This window comes from Triturus cristatus, chromosome 9 (assembly GCF_964204655.1).
Source record: "Triturus cristatus chromosome 9, aTriCri1.1, whole genome shotgun sequence".
NCBI classification, from domain to species: domain Eukaryota; kingdom Metazoa; phylum Chordata; class Amphibia; order Caudata; family Salamandridae; genus Triturus; species Triturus cristatus.
This window is the reverse complement of record NC_140592.1, coordinates 92856284-92877430: the sequence shown is the minus strand read 5'-3', so window position 1 is coordinate 92877430 and position 21147 is coordinate 92856284. Positions and strand designations below refer to the sequence as shown.

Genomic DNA, 21147 nt, shown 5'->3' with positions numbered 1-21147 from the left:
ACCCAGAGGTCTTGTAGCGCTGTATTCATACCGCTGTGGAACCCTTCCTGGTTTTCCTGTGAGATGTCCACTCCTGGGCAACCCCAAGGTGAAGCCAGGCATCCTAGCGCTGTGGGGGCCATTGTGGAGATTAAGCAAGCTATTGCCCAGAGTTGCACAGTCGGACCCATGATTAGAATAGGCACCGAGGCGAGAATTATGAGGTCCGGGGAAATTGAATCCAAGAGCCGCGAATTGAACCCTGGTCCCGGGCCAGACCTCTGCATCAGGGTCTGCCGCTCTAACCATTGAGCCACACTTCTGCACATGGGTTGCTATCCCTCGCCCACACAACCCACCAAACACCAAGGCCATTTATAGTCCCTGATTTGGAACTACTTTACAGCTAATACAAAAATAGAACCCCCCCCCTCTCCTTGGCCACTAGTGAATGAATTCAAAACGTATTTTAGCATATGTTAATGACAGCCCCCTACCTCTGTTTGAGTGAAAAAAATGTACTTATCAGCAAACATTTAAAAGTAATGTCAACATACAGCCTTTGAATCTCTGGGAGGCTTGGCGGGTCATACCTTTTTCGGCCTGAACCAGAACACACCTGGCATTGCTTGTTCTTGGTCTTGCTCCGGCTTCCACTGCAAGTCACACACCTTGCCTGCGTAAAGGACAAACTCCGTCAAGTTAGTGTGAATATCTTGATTTCTTGTTCAAGGAGTGTGGTTTACTGTTTGTTCCACGTGAATGTGTTCCCACTTATTTTATTATCACATACTGTGGATTGACGACCCTTCCCATTTGGGGGGGCAGGCTAATTTATGAATATAAATTGATACAGCACATTCTTAGTAATTCTACATAAAGAAAGGGACTTTAGGTCAGCCTATTTCAGTCTGTTGGTGTGTCTCTCACCCTTTGGTTCAGGTCACAATATGTGTACTCTGAATGGGGGATAGGGTCAGCCTCCTTCAGTCATTGGCTTGCTGGCAGTCTCAATCACATTTAGATTCAGCTGTTCCTTGTCTGGCATGTCCGGGAGTATTAAGGATGGCATTTTTCTACTTATTGTTAACTTTGGCACCAGGAAGGCACAGCCATTGTAATGCAAAATGTTATCTTCAAGATAGACTTGCAGTGCATCCATCTCAGGGCACCGTTGTAAGTAGTGAGATTGTTATGCACTAACAAAAGCTATTCCACCACAAGTCGTTCTGTGTCTACTTTTTAATCTTTAAACACCTTCTTAGCCAAGACCTATCCACACCAATGAGGCAGTGCTGACATCTCTGCTCTGTTCTCCTTCTCAAGCTTCACCATTGTGCACCTTCTCTGCCAGGTTCTTGCATTTCTTCTGCCCCACCCTTGTTTTTATCATGGTGGTGTTTCCCACCTCCTTTGCCCCACCCTACTTCTTGTTGTAATCCTAGTAGCCTGGTACATTTTCTGCCCATGCCATCATATTCATTTCATGGTTTCATGGAGGGTTTGGAGTCAGCATTGCTTTTCAGTGGAGTTGCCGCTGCTGCCATGATGGTTACCAATACTTTTTTACTGCCACTCTCTCTATCCTGGTGGTGGGTCGGAAAAGTCCTCTGCATGAAAAGGACATGTGCCCCTGCCCTTAGTGCCCAACTGTACTGTTTTTGGATCCCTAATGCTGATTTTTCGTCATAGGCGAACACGGGTCTTGCGTGTGCACCATGACAGGGCTGTCTCATGGTTTGCAATCTTGTTGGCCTGGGAGGAGCGCCCAAATCGCTCCTCTCATAGTGGTGGAAGACTACCGCCTTCATCAGGAGTTAAGCAGCCCGAGCGCAATGGTGGCAGCATACTGTGTTGTGATCAGTAGTAGTGAAGAGGACTTTTTTACCCTGAGCCTTGGAGAAATGCTAATTATTGTTTAGGGCCATATTGACAATTTTTGTATTGGTCAATTGACACATATAAGGAGACAGACTGATAAGATTTGGGGGATGAATTACTATCCTGAGCATCAAGTCATTTCTATAGGCACATGTGAAAGTTTCCTTTTCCAGGTAGAGAAACATTTTCAAAGCCTTGATCTCGTTTTTGAAGTCTGCAACTACACTTTTTTTGCTAACAAATATTGCGCATATTGGAATTCCAAGAAGAAGAAAAAAGTACTAGGATATTTATCAATACATGAAAGAACCAGGGGTGCAGAGAACTTTCAGCTTCAGCCGATCTAGATACGTTATTCTTAGTTTGCGCTCAAAGGAGGACAGAAATCCCCTTCCAAATAAAGGCTATGGAGAACCAGGTTATCACTCACCCTGCCAGCACCATGGCACCTGCTGCACTTGTAGTGACCCCGACCTTGGCATTTGTGGCATACCTGAAACAAACACAAATATTACACAAACTATATAACTATATTAAAATGTTTATTGCCCAAGGGAAGTCTTGCTCTCTCTCTCACTCTATACATATATACACATGACAAGAATGGTGGCTTGCATATCTGGTGATAGTGAGCCCCAAATCTCATCACAGTTGTCATAGAAGAAACCAATGTCCCCAGGGGAACATAGGGTGGGTACTGAACAGCGCAACTATCTTTATACAGTTGTACTCAGAGAATGTAGACGGAGAGGATACAACTGGAATGACAGCTTTGAATGTCTTAAGAATGAAACCTACTTGTCTGTGGGGAACCACGCTTTGCACCCACAAAACTCCCTGCAGAGAGTTGAATTCATCACATCAATGGCTTGTTCAATATGAGACTTGTAATACATAATTTTACAAGCTTCTCTTTTGTCAGCAATTCATCATTGTTTATATGTTTACTAAACTGTCTCCTTTAATTAAAATAAATGTGAAGGGGCCTTTGTGGCATGCTGAAGCTGATATATCTGCATGTCCCTTTGTGAGGAATAGTGAAGGATTTGTAGCTCTCCGGACAAAGCATATATTTGCCTGCTTATCGTACGCAAGGGAAGGAAAGGTAAGGTAACATGCTGTGAGAAATTGGGTTGTTGATTGATTGGGGTGTTAACCATAGTCAAGCAACAGCCACAATCCCTGTCAGGGTGAAACACAAAAGTCACTAAATTAACCCGTGCTTAAACCTTTGGTAGCTTGGCCCAAAAGCAGTCAGTCCTAACTTAGAGGCAATGTGTAAGTATGTATGCAGCATTTCAAGCAGTAATAAAGTAGAAAGACAATAAAAGAAAAATTAATACACCACTTTAGAAAACTAGAGTACATTTTAATAAATTATTTGATATCCAAATGACAAACATCCGATCAGTTGAACCGGAGTTATGAATTTTTTAAGTTTAAGGTAAAAGCTAGTGCCTAAACGATCAATGCACCAACCATGGACATCTAGTTACGCAGGACTGGGTCAAAGTAAAAAAATATGGCTAACGTGATGGGCGCTGTTCAGATACAAGAAGAAGATTGGGCATGTTCCGGGCTGACCTTCGGACTTAGAAGAGATTCTGACTGAAAAGTTCTGAGAAAGTGAAGATCATTGGGGCAAGGCTGCAGGTGGTACCCAAGGAGAAAGCGTCACCATCAGGGAGCCACTGGGTAAGGTTGAGGGTGAAGATTTGTACATTCAGACTTGATCTCTTTTTTATGGAAGTTCGAAATCTTTAGTGGGACAAAGCTGGATGGTGTAGCCGATGAGAGTTCCAGGAGGCCGGTTACCCATTTGCCGAGTGACTGTTGAACACGATTTTCTGCTGCGGAGAACATAGCAGGAACTGCAGCAAAGACAGGCTGACCAGCGATGCACCTTAAGCGAATAGACAAACAGGTTGGTCCCGGCCTTCCCTCCGTTCTCGGAGCAGTTTTAACCATAAATTTTCCAACTCCCAAATTTTAGATTTAGGCTATCTGGGCCCATTTTTCACCTCACCCAAGTGTTCAGGACTGAAGGGGCACCACTTGTGGGTTCAGGACTTTCTCAGGCTGGGCCAAGGTGAGGGTCCAATATGGTGAGCTCCTTTTATGCCCCTGAGGCTCTGAGCAGGAGGCCAGCAAACTAGCCCTGGGAGTCACTTAAGTAGTCCTGGGTTCAACTGATGAAGCATGCCTCAAGCAACAGGGCAGGTCTCTGAGGGTTCAAAGCAGGCTACAGGAAGCAAAGCAGTTCTTCTAGGTGCAGCAAAGCAGGCTTGTGGGGTGCACAGCAGGCCACAGCAGTAAGCAATCCTCTGAGTGTCCTACCATAGGTCCAGAAAGTAGTCTGAGGGCCCCCTTTTTATACATGGTGCCTTCTTTGACGTAGGAGAAAATCCTAGAGAATTCCCTTTGAAGTGCTTGATGTTTCCTGACTCCCCTGCCCTTGCATGAACAATACAGGAGTGACCAGTCCTTTGTTGAAGACAGAGCACAGCCTAGTCAGTTGCAAGTAGGGCTGTGTCCAATTTTGCTTCCCTACTCATCCTGACAGTTGATGGCCCAGCCAGGCACACTAATCCCTCTATTGTGGGGCTGTCTGGAAGAAATAAACCAAGGCCAACTGCAAACTACGCCCAGTCATTGGACCCAAGATAGGCTGAAGGACCCCAAATAGTTTAGGGCAGGAAAATGCCAACTTTCTAAAACTGACTTTTTCAACTTAAAATCCAACTTTACTATTAAAGTGGATTTTTAATTGCAATTTCTCAGATCCAAAAATGAAATGCTTACCTGTTCGCAATCAAAAGTTTGCACTTTTTAAATGTAATAAGGCAACCTAGCGTTATCCTACGGGACAGGTAGGCCTCACAGTAGTGATAAACAAATTTAGGACTTTTTCACTACCTGGACATGCAAAACTTAAAAGTACATGTCCAACCTTTTCATTACAATGCACCCTGCCCTTTGGGCTACCTAGGACCTACCATAGAGTTGGCTTATATGCAATAAAAGGTGGTTTTAAGACTTGGCAAGGAGATTGTATTTCCAAGTCGAATTGGCATTTTAAAACTGCATTCAAGGCTGCAATGGCAGGTTTGGGACATGTTTTATGGGGTGACTTAAGAGGATGTCACCATAAGGGCTGTAGTCCCACTAGTAGCATTTAATTTACAGGCTCTGGGTATATGGTATACCACTGTACAAGGGACTTATAAGTAAATTAAATATACCAATCAGGTAAAAATCTATCTTACCATGTATAGGGGAGAGAGCACAACCACTTTAGCACTGGTTAGCAGTGGTAGAGTGCACAGAGTCCTAAGACCAACAAAAACAAATTTCAGCAAAAGAATTGAGGGCAAAGGCAAAATGTTTAGGGGAAGACCACCCTAAGGCTGACAAGTCTAAAGCATGCCAAATTTAATAAGGGTGTCTGGGAAGGGTTGTCGCCATAGGATTTTTTTTCCCTTTGATGAAAAACCAACTTTTACGGAAAAAGGGGAAAAGGACTATAAGACCATTCCAGAAACGAATTAATGTTCTGATCATGAATATTGAGGTGAGGAAGCTGAGGTCTTAGGGCATCATTCATGATAGTGGGGTAATGAGACAGCAGAGACAATGAGGGGGATTTTTCAGAAAATCACTGATATAATCAGAGCATCTTACTGCATTTTTTAGGCCTGTCAATTTGGTAAATTGTAATTTATACATAAAGTCTTGTGAGTTCTTCCTTCCTTGAAGTGAACTAAGTTATCTTGAAAGCTGTTAGTTAACACATCTTGCAAATAGGTAGGTCTTGCGTTTTTTGCAAAAACAAAAGGTGTCAGGCGCTGTTTTTAGACGGATTTCGAGGGTGTTCAAAATCGTGGGTGCAGATCTGGAGAAGGATTTTCTTTGTGCTTGCTTTATTTGGAACTAAGGGAGTTCTAGAATGAAACAGTCCTTGCAAAGGGAGTTTCTTGCGGCACCGGAGATTTAAAAAAGATATGATAGGTAACTGGGCCTGGCAAGTAGGAGTGGTTGGTGTGTTAACAGCAGAGTTTGAATTTCACTGAAGCTTCTAAAAAAAGCCAGTGAATTTACTTCAAAACTCAATATCATTTGCTACATGCGTGCAAACTTGATAGCTTGGACAGCCTTTAGACATATGTATAGACACTTGACTGAAGCAGCATTGTGTAAAGCTGATTGAGCTGAAGCAGTATTATCTGCAATTCGAGTGACGTACCAACTTTAGACTGCCTTAGCCTCTAGGCCAAATTAAGAACACTCAAATGCCACACAACAGCACATGCTGATGGCTAGGATAGAGAACGGTGAGAGCCCAGTACCCATAAAGAAATATTTACCTTTATTATGGAGGAGTGAGGTACCATGAACTTCTTTGTATCTTCTTGAAACATCAATGGTATCTGAACTTCAAATTCCCAGGGTCTTGGAGAAGGACCATTCTGTGGACCATCCACTGCCTGATCTGGAAAAGGAGAAACACTTCTATAAATCAAGAGCTTAGAATACTGCCCTTTGTATTTACAAATGTGTTTCAGAGCAAGACTCAGCGGTTTGCCAAAACTTGTCTTATATTCACAGACACCCAAGGGAGGGCTCTTGGACCCTTATTAGTCCACTGTCTCCTGTTCATGGACTGTGGTGAAAGATCACAAACCATGCAGGGACACAGGTGGCTCAATCAGTGCCCAGATACACTTAATTACAGTAATAAAACATAAATAGTAATAAAATAATATATATATACGTTTGTTTATATATTTATTTATATATATGTATGTATGCATTTATATATATATATTTATATATATTTGTATATGATGTGCGGCTTGACTATGAGTTGTAAGTTATGTGCAGGATATGATGTAGATATATATGTATGTATGTTACTTCTATTACATACATTGCTTATTTTTATTGCACAAACTTCAGTGGTATAACAGGGCATATTCCACTAGGATCCATGATATATGGAAAGAATTTGATTTTTATTTGATGGTGGTACTTTGAAGGGCACCTTACAAGATGTCTTGGTAGTGAAGGATCAAAAACATCAACTAGAAGAGTTGTCATAGGTTTAAGAGTCTACCTGTAGAAAAGATATGTTTTGATTGCCTTTCTAAAGGTAGGAACACGTTCCATTTGTGTGAAAAGTAAAGAAAGTTGGTTGCATACTTCAGCCCCAAGGAACCTAAAGGAGTGCCCCCCTTGATGTGACTTGATAGTAGTGGAGATATGCATCAGGAGCTGAGTTTCTCGTTGACAGATCTAGAAGGCAAATACGTATGAAAAGGCTGACATAGACTTTGTTATGTTATGTTATGTTATGTTATGTTATGTTATGTTATGTTATGTTATGTTAACAGACATTTATAGAGCGCAGCTATCATTCCGAGGAGCTAAGCGGAACACTTGGGAGACAGGGTAACTGAGGTTGAAAATTGGATTAGATGAGTGCTATACATAGTGTGTCAGGTGCCTTAAAAATCCAAGTCTTCAGGGTCTTCTTGAACAAAGATTCTGATTGGATAAGGCGAAGGTGATTGGGGAGTTGGTTCCAGGCTTTAGCGCCGATCACTGCAATTGATTTTCCCCCTTTTGAGACACATCTGAACACTGGAAGTTTTAGTAAATTGGTGCTGGATGATCTTAGAGTGTGAGATGGTACATAGCGTGCACACCTGTGCCGAAGGTAGTGAGGGCCTGAGGAGTGGAAGATTCTAAAGGTGATTATAATCATCTTGAACAGGATTCTTTTATGGATTGGTTACCAATGTAGTGTTTCGAGTGGAGCCGATGATGAGGACTTCCTGGGACATTTTAGCACTAAACGGGCTGCTGCGTTTGGTACCATATGTAATTTGTGGAGAACCGACTTGATGGCACCCACATAGAGGCTGTTGCAGTAGTCCAATCTAGATGTAAATAGGGCCACTGCAACTGCTTGTCTCGCCGTGTTGGGGCGAAAGTCAAAGAACTTTTTAAGTGATTTTATTATATGGAAGCAGGTCCCAGCTACTGCTAGTGATTGTTGGTGAAAGGAAAGTGTTGAGACAAATTGGACCCCTAAATTTCTGGCTACCATTACTGTATTGGGAGGGAGTGGGGAGGTCGGAGGGCCACCATAGATTGGAGGAGAAGGTGTGCCCTTGTCCCAAAGGCATAATTTCAGTATTCTCTGAGTTGCATTTTAGATGATTGGCTTTCATCCAATGGAAAACCGCTGTAAGGCAGTGACAGAGGTTTTCTTCAGCTAGTGTGGTGTTTTTATCTAGAACCAAGATTTGCTGTGTATTGTCTGCATATGAGATGGTATCGATGTTAAAGGACGATATCAGACTAATCACTGGAGCCATAAAGGCATTAAAGAGCACTGGGCTGAGGGTAGACCCTTGTGGAACCCCAGAAAGCAGGGGTTTTTCAGCTGACTGATATTGCCCAAGGGTAATGACTTGTCTACGATTTTGCAAGAATGATTTTAGCCAGGCCAAGGCAAGATGAGAAATGCTGTAGGATTCGAGATGGTCCAAAAGGATAGCATGTGAGACCATATCAAAAGTGGCTGATAGGTCCAAAAGGACCAATACAGGGTTCTTTCTTTGATCGAGGGCGGCTTTAAGGGATTTAGTATTGTACAGGAGGGCTGATTCTGTAGAGTGCTGAGGCCTGAAGCCTGATTGATTGGGATGTAACATATTTGCTTCTTCCAGATAAGTCATAAGTTGAGAGTTGATACGTTTTTCGGTGGTGGCGTCGGCTAGTGGTTTCTTTTGGAGCGGTTTAACTGCAGCAAGCTTCCATTCATTGGGAACTTTGGCTAATGGCAGGGAGGCATTTATTATCTTGTTTATGACTGGGTTGACAGTATCAATCATCGCATGTAGAATTGAGGGGGGGCAAGGGTCGAAAGGGGAACCAGATTTGACAGCAAGAGTCACCTGGCGAGTTTGGCTAGACTGAGAGGCTCAAAAGATTGAAGGGCCGGTCTGTTGTTACCTAAGTCAACCTTATTGTTGACTGAGGAGGTGGAGGGTGCTGGAAAATTATATTGTAGTGACTAGACTTTCTGTTCAAAGTGATCTGCTATGTGGTCACAGAAGGACTGTGAAGGTGGGATCTCTTGTTTAAACGATAAGGGATTAGTGAAGGAGTTGACTATCTTAAAGATAGTTTCTTGATTTGAGTTTGCCCTTTTGAGCATTTCGGTAAAATAAGATTGTTTGGCTGCTTTGATTTAATGGTGGTAGTTTTTAACCCTTTAACCGCGGTGTAAATTCCGCAGTGGTGAGGGCGTTTCCGTGCGCGGGCGGGGCTACGTCAGCCAACGGACGTGCGCAGCACTACGGAGGTAGTGCTCTCGACGGCCGTTGTCCGACGAACGCATCGAACGAGTTAAGGGCTATTTTGAACTGGGTTAGTTCAGTCTGTTCATACTTGTGTCGCCATCTACGTTCCAGTGACTAAGTATTTGTTTCGGATTTTGGGTGTACCATGGAGCGGAGGGTTTTTTAGGTGGTTGTTTGTTTTGTGAGCTAGGGGAGGCGAAGCGATCCCTCAAGGAGGACATCCACTGCGTAAAGCTTAGGTTGTCTAATACTGGATCCCCTGACAACTTAGGTACACAAGCTAATGCTTCTCGATTAAGATCAGGAAGGGCTGCCATATCTCTCCATCTGGGCTTGGTGTTGTGAGTGGTGGGGATGCATCCCTTGAGGTTTTTCAGGAGCTGATATCTGCTTTCCAAGGGTATCAGCTTATAATCAGACCAAGTGACGCTAACTGGAGCCTTGACTATAAGGGTCCTAAGATTGGACAAGATAACATCCAGCGTGTGGCCTGCATTATGGGTGGGAGTGAGTACCCGCTGCTCCAGGCGCAGTGTATCCATGATTTCACAGAAATGTATTGCACCCGGGTCATTTAGAGCATCTAGGTGGATGTTAAAATCTCCTAGCAGGGTGAAATTGGAGAATCTGAGACTGAGTGAGCTAACAATGTGTCCAATGCTATCTAGGAAGGTTTTAGAGGGGCCTGGTGGGTGGTAAAGCAAGGCTCCTGCCTTTATTTTGCATCCTGCCAGCTGAGCAGATGGAGGGGTAGGGACAACCACAGTGACGCTGCAGCTGCAGAACCAGGGAGGAGGGAGGAGTGGTGGGCACTGCTAAATGCGCATGATGGTTTAGCCAGCCCCACAGCTCTCAGTCCAAGTCTTAGCGCTGAATCGAGGCGCTCAGACCAATCATCCCAGCACTGCTATTCCCAGCATATGAACAGCGCTGTATTGGGAGCTGGGAGCCTGCGCAGTATGTTCCAGGTTTCTGACATGGGTGCGAGGATCAGGAGGAAGTCGGCGGCCGTCGGAGCAGGTAAGTGTAGTTTTATTTATTAGGTATTTATCTTTTTTTTGTGTTACCTCCTCCACCCGCCCCACCACTTCACAGTACCAGCGGCTGCTCCTGAGAAGGAGTGTAATAGCAGATGCCTGCTAGCTAAGTCACTTTTCAAATAAGCTATACCTTTGCCTGTTTAACATACATAGGGGTGTGCCAACATTCACTTATAATCAATAACACAGCATGCATAAACCAAATGGGTCACTACACATCACTGTGAACAGTTTTACTGAGTAATGCAGGAAGTATTTCAACAAAGCCCTAGAATTAGTTGTTAGTTTTTATTCCGATCAGTTTAATGTCTGACCTCGATCGCCTGTACTTACTGGTATAGTGTTCGAAGGTCCACTCACTTAACCTTGACTCGTTAAAGGTCTCGAGACGGTACTAGAAAATAGGAATACATATGGGTTGGAACAGTGACAAAGATGGACCAAATTATTCATAAAATAGTGACAATGTGTGCGGTTTTACACATGAGATAGGGCATCTTGGCTTAGCTTAGACCGCATTTTCTGTCTTGTGGGGCAGAACTGTGTGCATTTTAAATCAGTACTTCACTTTTAATACGCCCAACCCCAAATAGTGTCAGCTTTTCAGATCACATGCATGAGTCGCTCATTAACTGTAGGATTTTTCTTGCCATTTTGTTACATGTAGCCCAGTTTATCTGATTATAAATTCAGTATCACAAGCACCTGATACTGAGGGGCAGATTCACAAGCCCCTTGCACCGCCAGTGCGTCACTTTTTGTGTTGTACCGGTGGCGCATTTTACTGCTCCATATTTACAAGGACAGGAAAAGCCACCCTGCGGGGCTTTTCCTGTCCTTATAAATATGGCCCCTTTGCACACTGCACTTTGCTAGAAAGGGTTGTTCCATGGGTGTTGCTGTGGATTTTCCCACGCAACACCCATGGAACCAGGCATATTTCCAGATTTACGAAGAATCGTAAATCTGGAAATGCATGTGAATGCTACAGCTCCCCATGGGAGGCATAGGGAGGTACAACGAGTAGAAATGTATTAATTTCTCCTCGTTTTCCTTTCCCCTTTCTATGTGTGCTGCATTCTGCAGCACACTTAGAAAGAGGAAATCACCTCTAATGAAGGAAGGTGTATCTTGCTGCACATTAACAATCATTGAAACAATGACGTTTTTCAACTTCTATGTGTGGTAACGCAGAACACATAGAAGTTGAACAACGGCATTTCAGATTGTTTTCGTGCAGGAAGGGAACAAAAACAATCTCTCCACAACGCAGGCATCCTTGCACCATAGTGTCTGCACCGGTGCATGGCAACAGTTTGGTGCCAACGCAGGGGAAATCACAGAGATGCAAAATATTGCTGTAAGTATGTCACATCCCTGTGCTTTGAAATTGACTCAGTGCCGCGCAGCCAAATGGCTTGCGGAACGCACTGAGGTACATTCTTGTAAATCTGCCCGAAAGTAACCACCTACAGAGGGTGAGCTACATCTGCATGGAACTGGTAAACTTCAAAGCTCTGATTCTTTGTTAAATTGAAGAAAAATTGAAATAGAAAAATTCTTGCCTGAATTATGGGTTTCGAAATTATTTGTAATTATTTGCTTGTGTAGAAAATCTGGCTTTTGTGCTTGCACTCACAGAATTTGCTGATTTTTATGTACTTTGATTTCTTGCATTTCGGCCGTCTGGGTAAATAGGAGGCTGCTGAACACCTGTCGCTGGATGTGTTTTTCTAAAATAATTGGTAACCATTTTTGACAAACTAATTGGCTTTTTTTTTTTGCATACACCCACGGTAAAGTTTGTTGTCTTCATTGTGGGTTAGGTTCAGTGATGTAATGTTAAAATGCACCTATCACCAAACAGTAGATGTTACATTAAGTCAATTGTAGGTGTGCATTTCATATCTAGCCCTGGTCTGCATAAAAGTCAAATTTAAAACATTATTGTGCCTCACTGGTGCTGAGTGGATCCCTGCGGCGCCCTTAATAATGTGTTCTCACACCTTCGCTACGGCTCTCAATGGTGTGAAAGGGCAACTGCACCGGAACCTCCCAGAAGCAATCTCGTTTGTAGCTTTCCAGTCCCCGTCATGGGTGACATTTATCAGTCGGAAGAGATGGTCATTGATCAAAGGCACACAGAGATGGACAAGAGGACAGCTCTGCCCTATGTTTAGTAAACCCATCAGTAGAAGACAAAGGAAGGGGTTCCCCATACTCAGAATGTCTGTCAGTCAAGGGTGTGTCTTATGTAAACACTGGGGCTTGCCATTCATTCATTCATTCATTCTATCCTCTGGTCCCTGCCTCCCCATCTCAACGCACACAGAGTGACCGCCATAGTAAAGCGCTGCTGTACTCACTCTGTACAGGACCAGCCCTTTCAAGTGCTGGATGACCAGCTCTGAAGCAGGCCTCCTGCCGTAGCAACACCGGCCATTAACAAACCTCGAGAAGGCATCCCGGGCCAAGTCTTCCGTCATCACAGGAACACTGAGGATCAATAACACATTCATTAGGTTTAGAATAAAATATTGGAAAAAAGAGATCACATTTATGAGTCTGGCATCAGGACCGATTTAGAAGAATCTGCCAGAACTCTTGTAATAGAGAAAACAATAGCACACAAAATGATACATAATGTGAACATAGAGGGAGGGGCTTAAGGTGATGTTAGAGTGGTGCATGTGAAAGGGGGTGGCTGTGCACATGCAGGACGTGCTGGGTGTGGCACTGGTCATACCACATGTTAGAGTGACGCATGTGAAAGGGGGTGGCTGTGCACATGCAGGACGTGCTGGGTGTGGCACTGCTCATACCACATGTTAGAGTGACGCATGTGAAAGGGGGTGGCTGTGCACATGCAGGACGTGCTGGGTGTTGCACTGCTCATACCACATGTTAGAGTGGTGCATGTGAAAGGGGGTGGCTGTGCACATGCAGGACGTGCTGGGTGTGGCACTGCTCATGCCACATGTTAGAGTGGCGCATATTAAAAGGGGTGGCTGTGCACATGCAGGACGTGCTGGGTGTGGCACTGCTCATGCCACATGTTAGAGTGGCGCATATTAAAAGGGGTGGCTGTGCACATGCAGGACGTGCTGGGTGTGGCACTGCTCATGCCACATGTTAGAGTGACGCATGTGAAAGGGGGTGGCTATGCACATGCAGGACGTGCTGGGTGTGGCACTGCTCATGCCACATGTTAGAGTGGCGCATATGAAAGGGGGTGGCTGTGCACATGCAGGACGTGCTGGGTGTGGCACTGGTCATACCACATGTTAGAGTGGCGCATGTGAAAGGGGGCGGCTGTGCACCTGCAGGATGTGCTGGGTGTGGCACTGCTCATACTGCATGATAGAGTGGTGCATGTGAGAGGGGGTGGCTGTGCACATGCAGGACGTGCTGGGTGTGGCACTGCTCATGCCACATGTTAGAGTGGCGCATATTAAAAGGGGTGGCTGTGCACATGCAGGACGTGCTGGGTGTGGCACTGCTCATGCCACATGTTAGAGTGGCGCATATGAAAGGGGGTGGCTGTGCACATGCAGGATGTGCTGGGTGTGTCACTCATCCCACATGTTAGAGTTGTGCATGTGAAAGGGGGTGGCTGTGCACATGCAGGACGTGCTGGGTGTGGCACTGCTGATACCGCATGATAGAGTGGTGCATGTGAGAGTGTGCTATTGCCACAAATGAGAGGTTGCTGGGTGAGTCAATAATGCCCGGTCTGGTGAGAGCCTATGGATTGTGACTACTCTGCTGGGTGTCAGATTTTGCTGTTTTCAGACTGCTCTCAGTGACAGTATACTCATGATGGGGATGACTGGGTTGTAAGAGTTGTTGGTGCAAGGAAGGTAATGTGATATGCTAGAGTGCAGGGTTCAGCTGGACCAGGCCTGCATCCAGAAGCAAGGGGCTTATTTACAAGCCCCTTGTGTCACACGTACGTCACTTTTCCCATGTTAAAAATGACGCAAAAATGGCGCAAGGGGCTTGTGACTAAGCCCCTAAGTGTTTAGGGTGGCATGTCCCTCAGCTATGACCAAACATTAAAGCCATGCACTACAGGTGCATTGTTTCCCAAATACTTGTAGGGAAAAAGGTACAGTATGCAAAGTATAGAGCACACAACGCTTTTTGGTGTTTTTCTTTTACTATTAATATGATTGGTTGTACCTATTAACCCCTTCCCCGCTCATGGCGGAACCACTCCGTCATGAGCCACGGGTGCCGTGTGCTCATGACGGAGTGGTTCCGTCATGCTGCGGCCGTTGGCCGCCGCTCCGCCCACGCTGCGCTGATTCCCCGCCTGTGCGGGCGAATAGCGCAGTGGGCGGAGTCATGACGGAACCACTCCGTCATGAGCACAGCTCAACCGTGGCTCATGACGGAGTGGCTCCGTCATGAGCACAGCGCCACCGCGCTGCCCCCAAACCCCCCCCAGCGCTGCAGCGGAATTCCCGCCGCAGCCAAGGGGTTAATAGCAACCTTCAGAATATTCTGGTAGAAGAATATCAAGGACAGAATATCAAAAGGTAAATATAGATTTACTATTCCTAACTCCACATCCACGTACCTTGAAGATATATATCTGTAGGTACATATACATGTACATATATTTGGAGTATGATATAGAAAATCTATACTTGTGGATCTTTTGGATTTGATATTCTGTGCCTGCTTAAAGGAACAGGGTCAAGACTGATTTGCATATGGCTGGGTCCAAACTGGGGTGGTGTGGTGAGCAAAAGAATGATGGATTTAACCCAGACCCTTTTGACTTGGGGTGAATATTTGCATTGTCCAGCAATCCGTCCATCAATTGTTTCTTTTGCATAAAGAAAAGGGGCAACCAATAACCTTGGGACCAGGGCAAGGCAATGTATAAAGGAAAAACAATGGTATCCAATGGGGGATGTGTCAGCTCAACTTCCGTGGCAAACATACAACAAGCATTTGCAATGCAATAGGTCTCGCACTTACGCAAGTTTGAGCTCTTGGCATTGTATATGAAAATGCCTCTTATTTATTTTTTGGTATTTAAAACATAAATAAAAGCATTGCCATTTACAATGCTAAAAGCTTAAACTCTCGCAAATGCGATACATATTGCTTTGCAAATGCTTGTTTTAGAAAGCTGCGTTGTAATTGGCTAAAAACGTAATGCTGCCTTTAGGCTATTCTATCAGTTCAGTCTGTTTTAAATGTATTCACACCTTGTGCTTCAAGAAAGAAACATGTGCCAAGCAGTGTAGCGTGGTGTGAAATGTTGCAATTGTTTCTTAAATGTACTTCTGTTAGAGACTGCGGCAGCACACTTAAAAGTTGGGATATAAGGATGTAGGGTATAACAAAGCTCCATGTTCCTTTGTCGTGACCCGTGGCTTAATGTGTGAGCAGTAACTGAGCCCGTGTACAACTGTTGACTGTTATCAGTTCCTCCCTGCCCCAAGAAGTCTGGCGTGGTGTCAAAAGTTCCAATTGGTTAGACTGTGGCAGCATAATAAAAGACATGTGGCCTGGCACTTAAGATTGCTATCTCCTTGAGAAGTTGCTGTTCTGTCCCATAGGAGCAGGGAAAAGACCATTCCATGTAGGCAGAAGGAAAACGGAAGGTTTATAAGGAGGTGCATTTTCGTATGGTACCGTATGAAAAAAATGTGTAGATTTCTGTTATCAGAATTAAGTGTTTATAATTTGGAATAAATGAAAGCATTTTTTGTAGATGTTTTCCTATATGTTAGACGAGGCAGGGTAGCCATGTGTTAGGTGTGGCCAGAGTCACACTGATTTATGGTGGGGCTCCCATTCACCAAACTTTAAAGTTTTTAATCCACTATAGAAATATTGTACAAAGAAAATTGTATATTTCTTAGTATATTTGTGTAACGTTTATGTTGTACAGTGGCATGCAGGTTTCTAACAACGCGCCTTTATTAAAACTCCTTTTTTTGTCATTTCAATTTTGACAGTTGTTCCCTCTTACTTCTATGTATCACACCATATCCGTTGCTTCTGGCCCCCTGCGTGTGGGAGCAGTGAAATATGAAGCGCTGTAAGCCAAAGCAGAATTGTAAATGTGACCTTATTAACCTCGCAGGCTCCTTAAGTATATGCAGCACGGACACCTCTGAGGGGAAACCGCAATCAAGGAGGATGGTTCTGTCTGGCTTCTGCCCTAGTGGCGCCTCTGGTCTGTTTCCTGCTGACACTTGTTAATTTAGCATTTCTAATGTAATTGCAAAGAAGCCCGCTGTCTGCATGCTTGAACCACAGTTACTATTTCCCATATCTCTAGTGTCAAGAAGGCAATATTTACTTCATTTTAATGTACTTGCTTTCGGCCTTGATTCCTTTATATGTGTAACTGTAGTATACTTCGATCACACTACAAAAGGATGCAACAAGGATACTGTAAAGAAAGTTTATATTTGCCTGTGGAACATTCCTGTGGTATGGTGAGCCAGTGAGAGTGAGTCAATGAGTGAGTGAGAGTGAGTCAGTGAGAGTGAGTCAATTAGTGAGTGAGTCAATTAGTGAGTGAGTCAATCAGTGAGAGTGAGTCAATCAGTGAGAGTGAGTCAATCAGTGAGAGTGAGTCAATTAGTGAGAGTGAGTCAATTAGTGAGAGTGAGTCAGTGAGAGTGACTCAGTGAGAGTGAGTTAATTAGTGAGCAAGTGAGCCAGTGAGAGTGAGTCAATTAGTGAGAGACAGTGTGAGTCAATTAGTGAGTCATTGAGAGTGAGTCAATTAGTAAGTGAGTCTGTGAGAGTGAGTCAATTAGTGAGAGTGAGTCAGTGAGAGTGAGTCATAAGAGAGAGAGTGACTCAGTGACAGTGAGTCATTTAGTGAGTCAATTAGTGAGTCATTGACAGTGAGTCAATTAGTGAGTGAGTCAGTGAGACTAAGTCAATTAGTGAGAGTGAGTCAGTGAGAGTGAGTCATAAGAGAGAGAGTGACTCAGTGACAGTGAGTCAATTAGTGAGTCATTGAGTGAGTCAATTAGTGAGTGAGTCAGTGAGACTGAGTCAATTAGTGAGAGTGAGCCAGTGAGAGTGAGTCAATTAGTGAGTCAGTGAGAGTAAGCCAGTGAGAGTGTGCCAGTGAGAGTGAGCCAATGAGTCAGGGAGTGAGAGTGAGTTTGTGAGAGTGAGTCTGTGAGTGTGGAAATTAGTGAGAGAGTGAGTCAATTAGTGAGAGAGTGACTCAGTGAGTGAGTCAATTAGTGAGTGAGTCAGTGTGAGTGAGTCAATTAGTGAGAGAGTGACTCAGTGAGTGAGTCAATCAGCGAGTGAGTCAGTGAGAGTGAGTCAATTAGTGAGAGTGCGTCAGTTAGTGAGTTATGAGAGAGAGAGAGTCAGTGTGAGTGAGTCAATTAGTAAGAGAGTGACTCAGTGAGAGTGAGTAAATTAGTGAGCCAGTGAGAGTGAGTCAATTAGTGAGAGAGAGTGAGTCAGTGAGAGTGAGTCAATTAGTGAGTCATTGAGAGTGAGTCAATTAGTGTGAGTCAGTGAGACTGAGTCAATTAGTGAGAGTGAGTCATGAGAGAGTGAGTCATTGAGAGTGAGTCAATTAGTGAGTGAGTCAGTGAGAGCGAGTCAATTAGTGAGATTGAGAGAGAGAGTCAGTGAGTGAGTCAATTAGTGAGTCAGTGAGAGTGAGTCAATTAGTGAGAGTGAGTCAATTAGTGAGAGTGTGTCAGTGAGAGTGTGTCAGTGAGAGTGTGTCAGTGAGAGTGTGTCAGTGAGAGTGGCAATTAGGGAGAGAGTGAGTCAATTAGTGAGAGAGTGACTCAGTGAGTCAATTAGTGAGTGAGTCAGTGAGAGTGAGTCAATTAGTGATAGTGAGTCAGTGAAAGTGAGTCAATTAGTGATAGTGAGTCAGTGAAAGTGAGTCATGAGAGAGAGTGAGTCAGTGAGAGTGAGTCAATTAGTGAGTCATTGAGAGTGAGTCACTTAGTGAGTGTGTCAGTGAGAGTGAGTCAATTAGTGAGTGTGTCGGTGACAGTGAGTCAATTAGTGAGTCCGTGAGAGTAAGTCAGTGAGCTAGTGAGTGAGTCAATTAGTGAGAGAGTGTGTGTCAGTGAGAGTGAGTCCATTTTTGAGTCATTGAGAGTGAGTCAATTAGTGAGTGAGTCAGTGAGAGCGAGTTAATTAGTGAGATTGAGTCAGTGAGAGTGAGTCATGAGAGAGAGAGTGTCAGTGAGATTGAGTCAATTAGTGAGAGAGTGACTCAGTGAGAGTGAGTAAATTTGTGAGCAAGTGAGCCAGTGAGAGTGAGTCAATTAGTGAGAGGGAGAGAGTGAGTCAGTGAGAGTGAGTCAATTAGTGAGTGAGTGAGTGAGTCAATTAGTGAGAGTGAGTCAGTGAGAGTGAGTTAATTAGTGAGCAAGTGAGCCAGTGAGAGTGAGTCAATTAGTGAGAGAGAGTGTGAGTCAATTAGTGAGTCATTGAGAGTGAGTCAATTAGTAAGTGAGTCTGTGAGAGTGAGTCAATTAGTGAGAGTGAGTCAGTGAGAGAGTCATAAGAGAGAGAGTGACTCAGTGACAGTGAGTCAATTAGTGAGTCATTGAGTGAGTCAATTTGTGAGTGAGTCAGTGAGACTGAGTCAATTAGTGAGAGTGAGCCAGTGAGAGTGAGTCAATTAGTGAGTCAGTGAGAGTAAGCCAGTGAGAGTGTGCCAGTGAGAGTGAGCCAATGAGTCAGGGAGTGAGAGTGAGTCTGTGAGAGTGAGTCTGTGAGAGTGTGGAAATTAGTGAGAGAGTGAGTCAATTAGTGAGAGAGTGACTCAGTGAGTGAGTCAATTAGTGAGTGCGTCAGTGACAGTGAGTCAATTAGTGATAGTGAGTCAGTGAGAGAGTCATGAGAGAGAGAGTGAGTCAGTGTGAGTGAGTCAATTAGTGAGAGAGTGACTCAGTGAGTGAATCAATCAGCGAGTGAGTCAGTGAGAGTGAGTCAATTAGTGAGAGTGAGTCAGTTAGTGAGTTATGAGAGAGAGAGAGTGAGTCAGTGAGAGTGAGTCAATTAGTGAGAGAGTGACTCAGTGAGAGTGAGTACATTTGTGAGCAAGTGAGCCAGTGAGAGTGAGTCAATTAGTGAGAGGGAGAGAGGGAGTCAGTGAGAGTGAGTCAATTATTGAGTCATTGAGAGTGAGTCAATTAGTAAGTGAGTCAGTGAGAGTGAGTCAATTAGTGAGAGAGTCAGTGAGAGTGAGTCATGAGAGAGAGTGAGTCAGAGTGAGTCAATTAGTGAGTCATTGAGAGTGAGTCAATTAGTGAGTCATTGAGAGTGAGTCAATTAGTGAGTCATTGAGAGTGAGTCAATTAGTGAGTGAGTCAGTGAGTCAATTAGTGAGAGTGAGTCAGTGAGAGTGAGTCAATTAGTGAGTCTGTGAGAGTGAGCCTGTGAGAGTGAGCCTGTGAGAGTGAGCCTATGAGAGTGAGCCTATGAGAGTGAGTCAATTAGTGAGTCTGTGAGAGTGAGTCTGTGAGTGTGAGTCTGTGAGAGTGAGTCTGTGAGAGTGAGTCTGTGAGAGTGAGTCAATTAGTGAGTCTGAGAGTGAGTCAATTAGTGAGTCTGTGAGAGTGAGTCAATTAGTGAGTCTGAGAGTGAGTCAATTAGTGAGTGAGTCAATTAGTGAGTCTGTGAGAGTGAGTCAATTAGTGAGTCTGTGAGAGTGAGTCAATTAGTGAGTCTGTGAGAGTGAGTCAATTAGTGAGTCTGTTAGAGTGAGTCTGTGAGAGTGAGTCTGTGAGAGTGAGTCTGTGAGAGTGAGTCTGTGAGAGTGAGTCTGTGAGAGTGAGTCTGTGAGAGTGAGTCAATTAGTGAGTCTGTGAGAGTGAGTCAATTAGTGAGTCTCTGAGAGTGAGTCAATTGGTGAGTCTGAGAGTGAGTCAATTAGTGAGTCTCTGAGAGTGAGTCAATTAGTGAGTCTCTGAGAGTGAGTCAATTAGTGAGTCTCTGAGAGTGAGTCAATTAGTGAGTCTGTGAGAGTGAGTCAATTAGTGAGTCTGTGAGAGTGAGTCAATTAGTGAGTCTCTGAGAGTGAGTCAATTAGTGAGTCTCTGAGAGTGAGTCAATTAGTGAGTCTCTGAGAGTGAGTCAATTAGTGAGTCTCTGAGAGTGAGTCAATTAGTGAGTCTGTGAGAGTGAGTCAATTAGTGAGTCTGTGAGAGTGAGTCAATTAGTGAGTCTGTGAGAGTGAGTCAATTAGTGAGTGTGAGAGTGAGTCTGTGAGAGTGAGTCTGTGAGAGTGAGTCAATTAGTGAGTCTGAGAGTGAGTCAATTAGTGAGTCTGTGAGAGTGAGTCAATTAGTGAGTCAATTAGTGAGTCTGTGAGAGTGAGTCAATTAGTGAGTCTGTGAGAGTGAGTCAATTAGTGAGTCTGTGAGAGTGAGTCAATTAGTGAGTCTCTGAGAGTGAGTCAATTAGTGAGTCTGTGAGAGTGAGTCAATTAGTGAGTCTGTGAGAGTGAGTCTGTGAGAGTGAGTCTGTGAGAGTGAGTCTGTGAGAGTGAGTCTGTGAGAGTGAGTCTGTGAGAGTGAGTCAATTAGTGAGTCTGTGAGAGTGAGTCAATTAGTGAGTCTCTGAGAGTGAGTCAATTAGTGAGTCTCTGAGAGTGAGTCAATTAGTGAGTCTCTGAGAGTGAGTCAATTAGTGAGTCTGTGAGAGTGAGTCAATTAGTGAGTCTGTGAGAGTGAGTCAATTAGTGAGTCTGTGAGAGTGAGTCTGTGAGACTGCGTCTGTGAGACTGAGTCTGTGAGAGTGAGTCTGTGAGAGTGAGTCTGTGAGAGTGTGGAAATTAGTGAGAGAGTGAGTCAATTAGTGAGAGAGTGACTCAGTGAGTGAGTCAGTGAGAGTGAGTCAATTAG

At 44.2% G+C, this 21147-nt stretch overlaps 1 protein-coding gene across 1 annotated transcript in view; it reads right to left on the bottom strand.

Moving 5' to 3' along the window:
* The window catches only part of LOC146797469 (protein SSUH2 homolog), a 173763-nt gene that overhangs the window by 29930 nt on the left and 122686 nt on the right, over positions 1-21147 (bottom strand). The window contains exons 4-8 of the mRNA XM_085627560.1: positions 12637-12766; positions 10604-10664; positions 6225-6349; positions 2291-2353; positions 573-655 (exon numbers count right to left, since the gene is read on the bottom strand). Of these exons, the coding sequence (XP_085483686.1) occupies positions 573-655; positions 2291-2353; positions 6225-6349; positions 10604-10664; positions 12637-12766 (462 nt within the window). The remainder of the gene's footprint in view (positions 1-572; positions 656-2290; positions 2354-6224; positions 6350-10603; positions 10665-12636; positions 12767-21147) is intronic.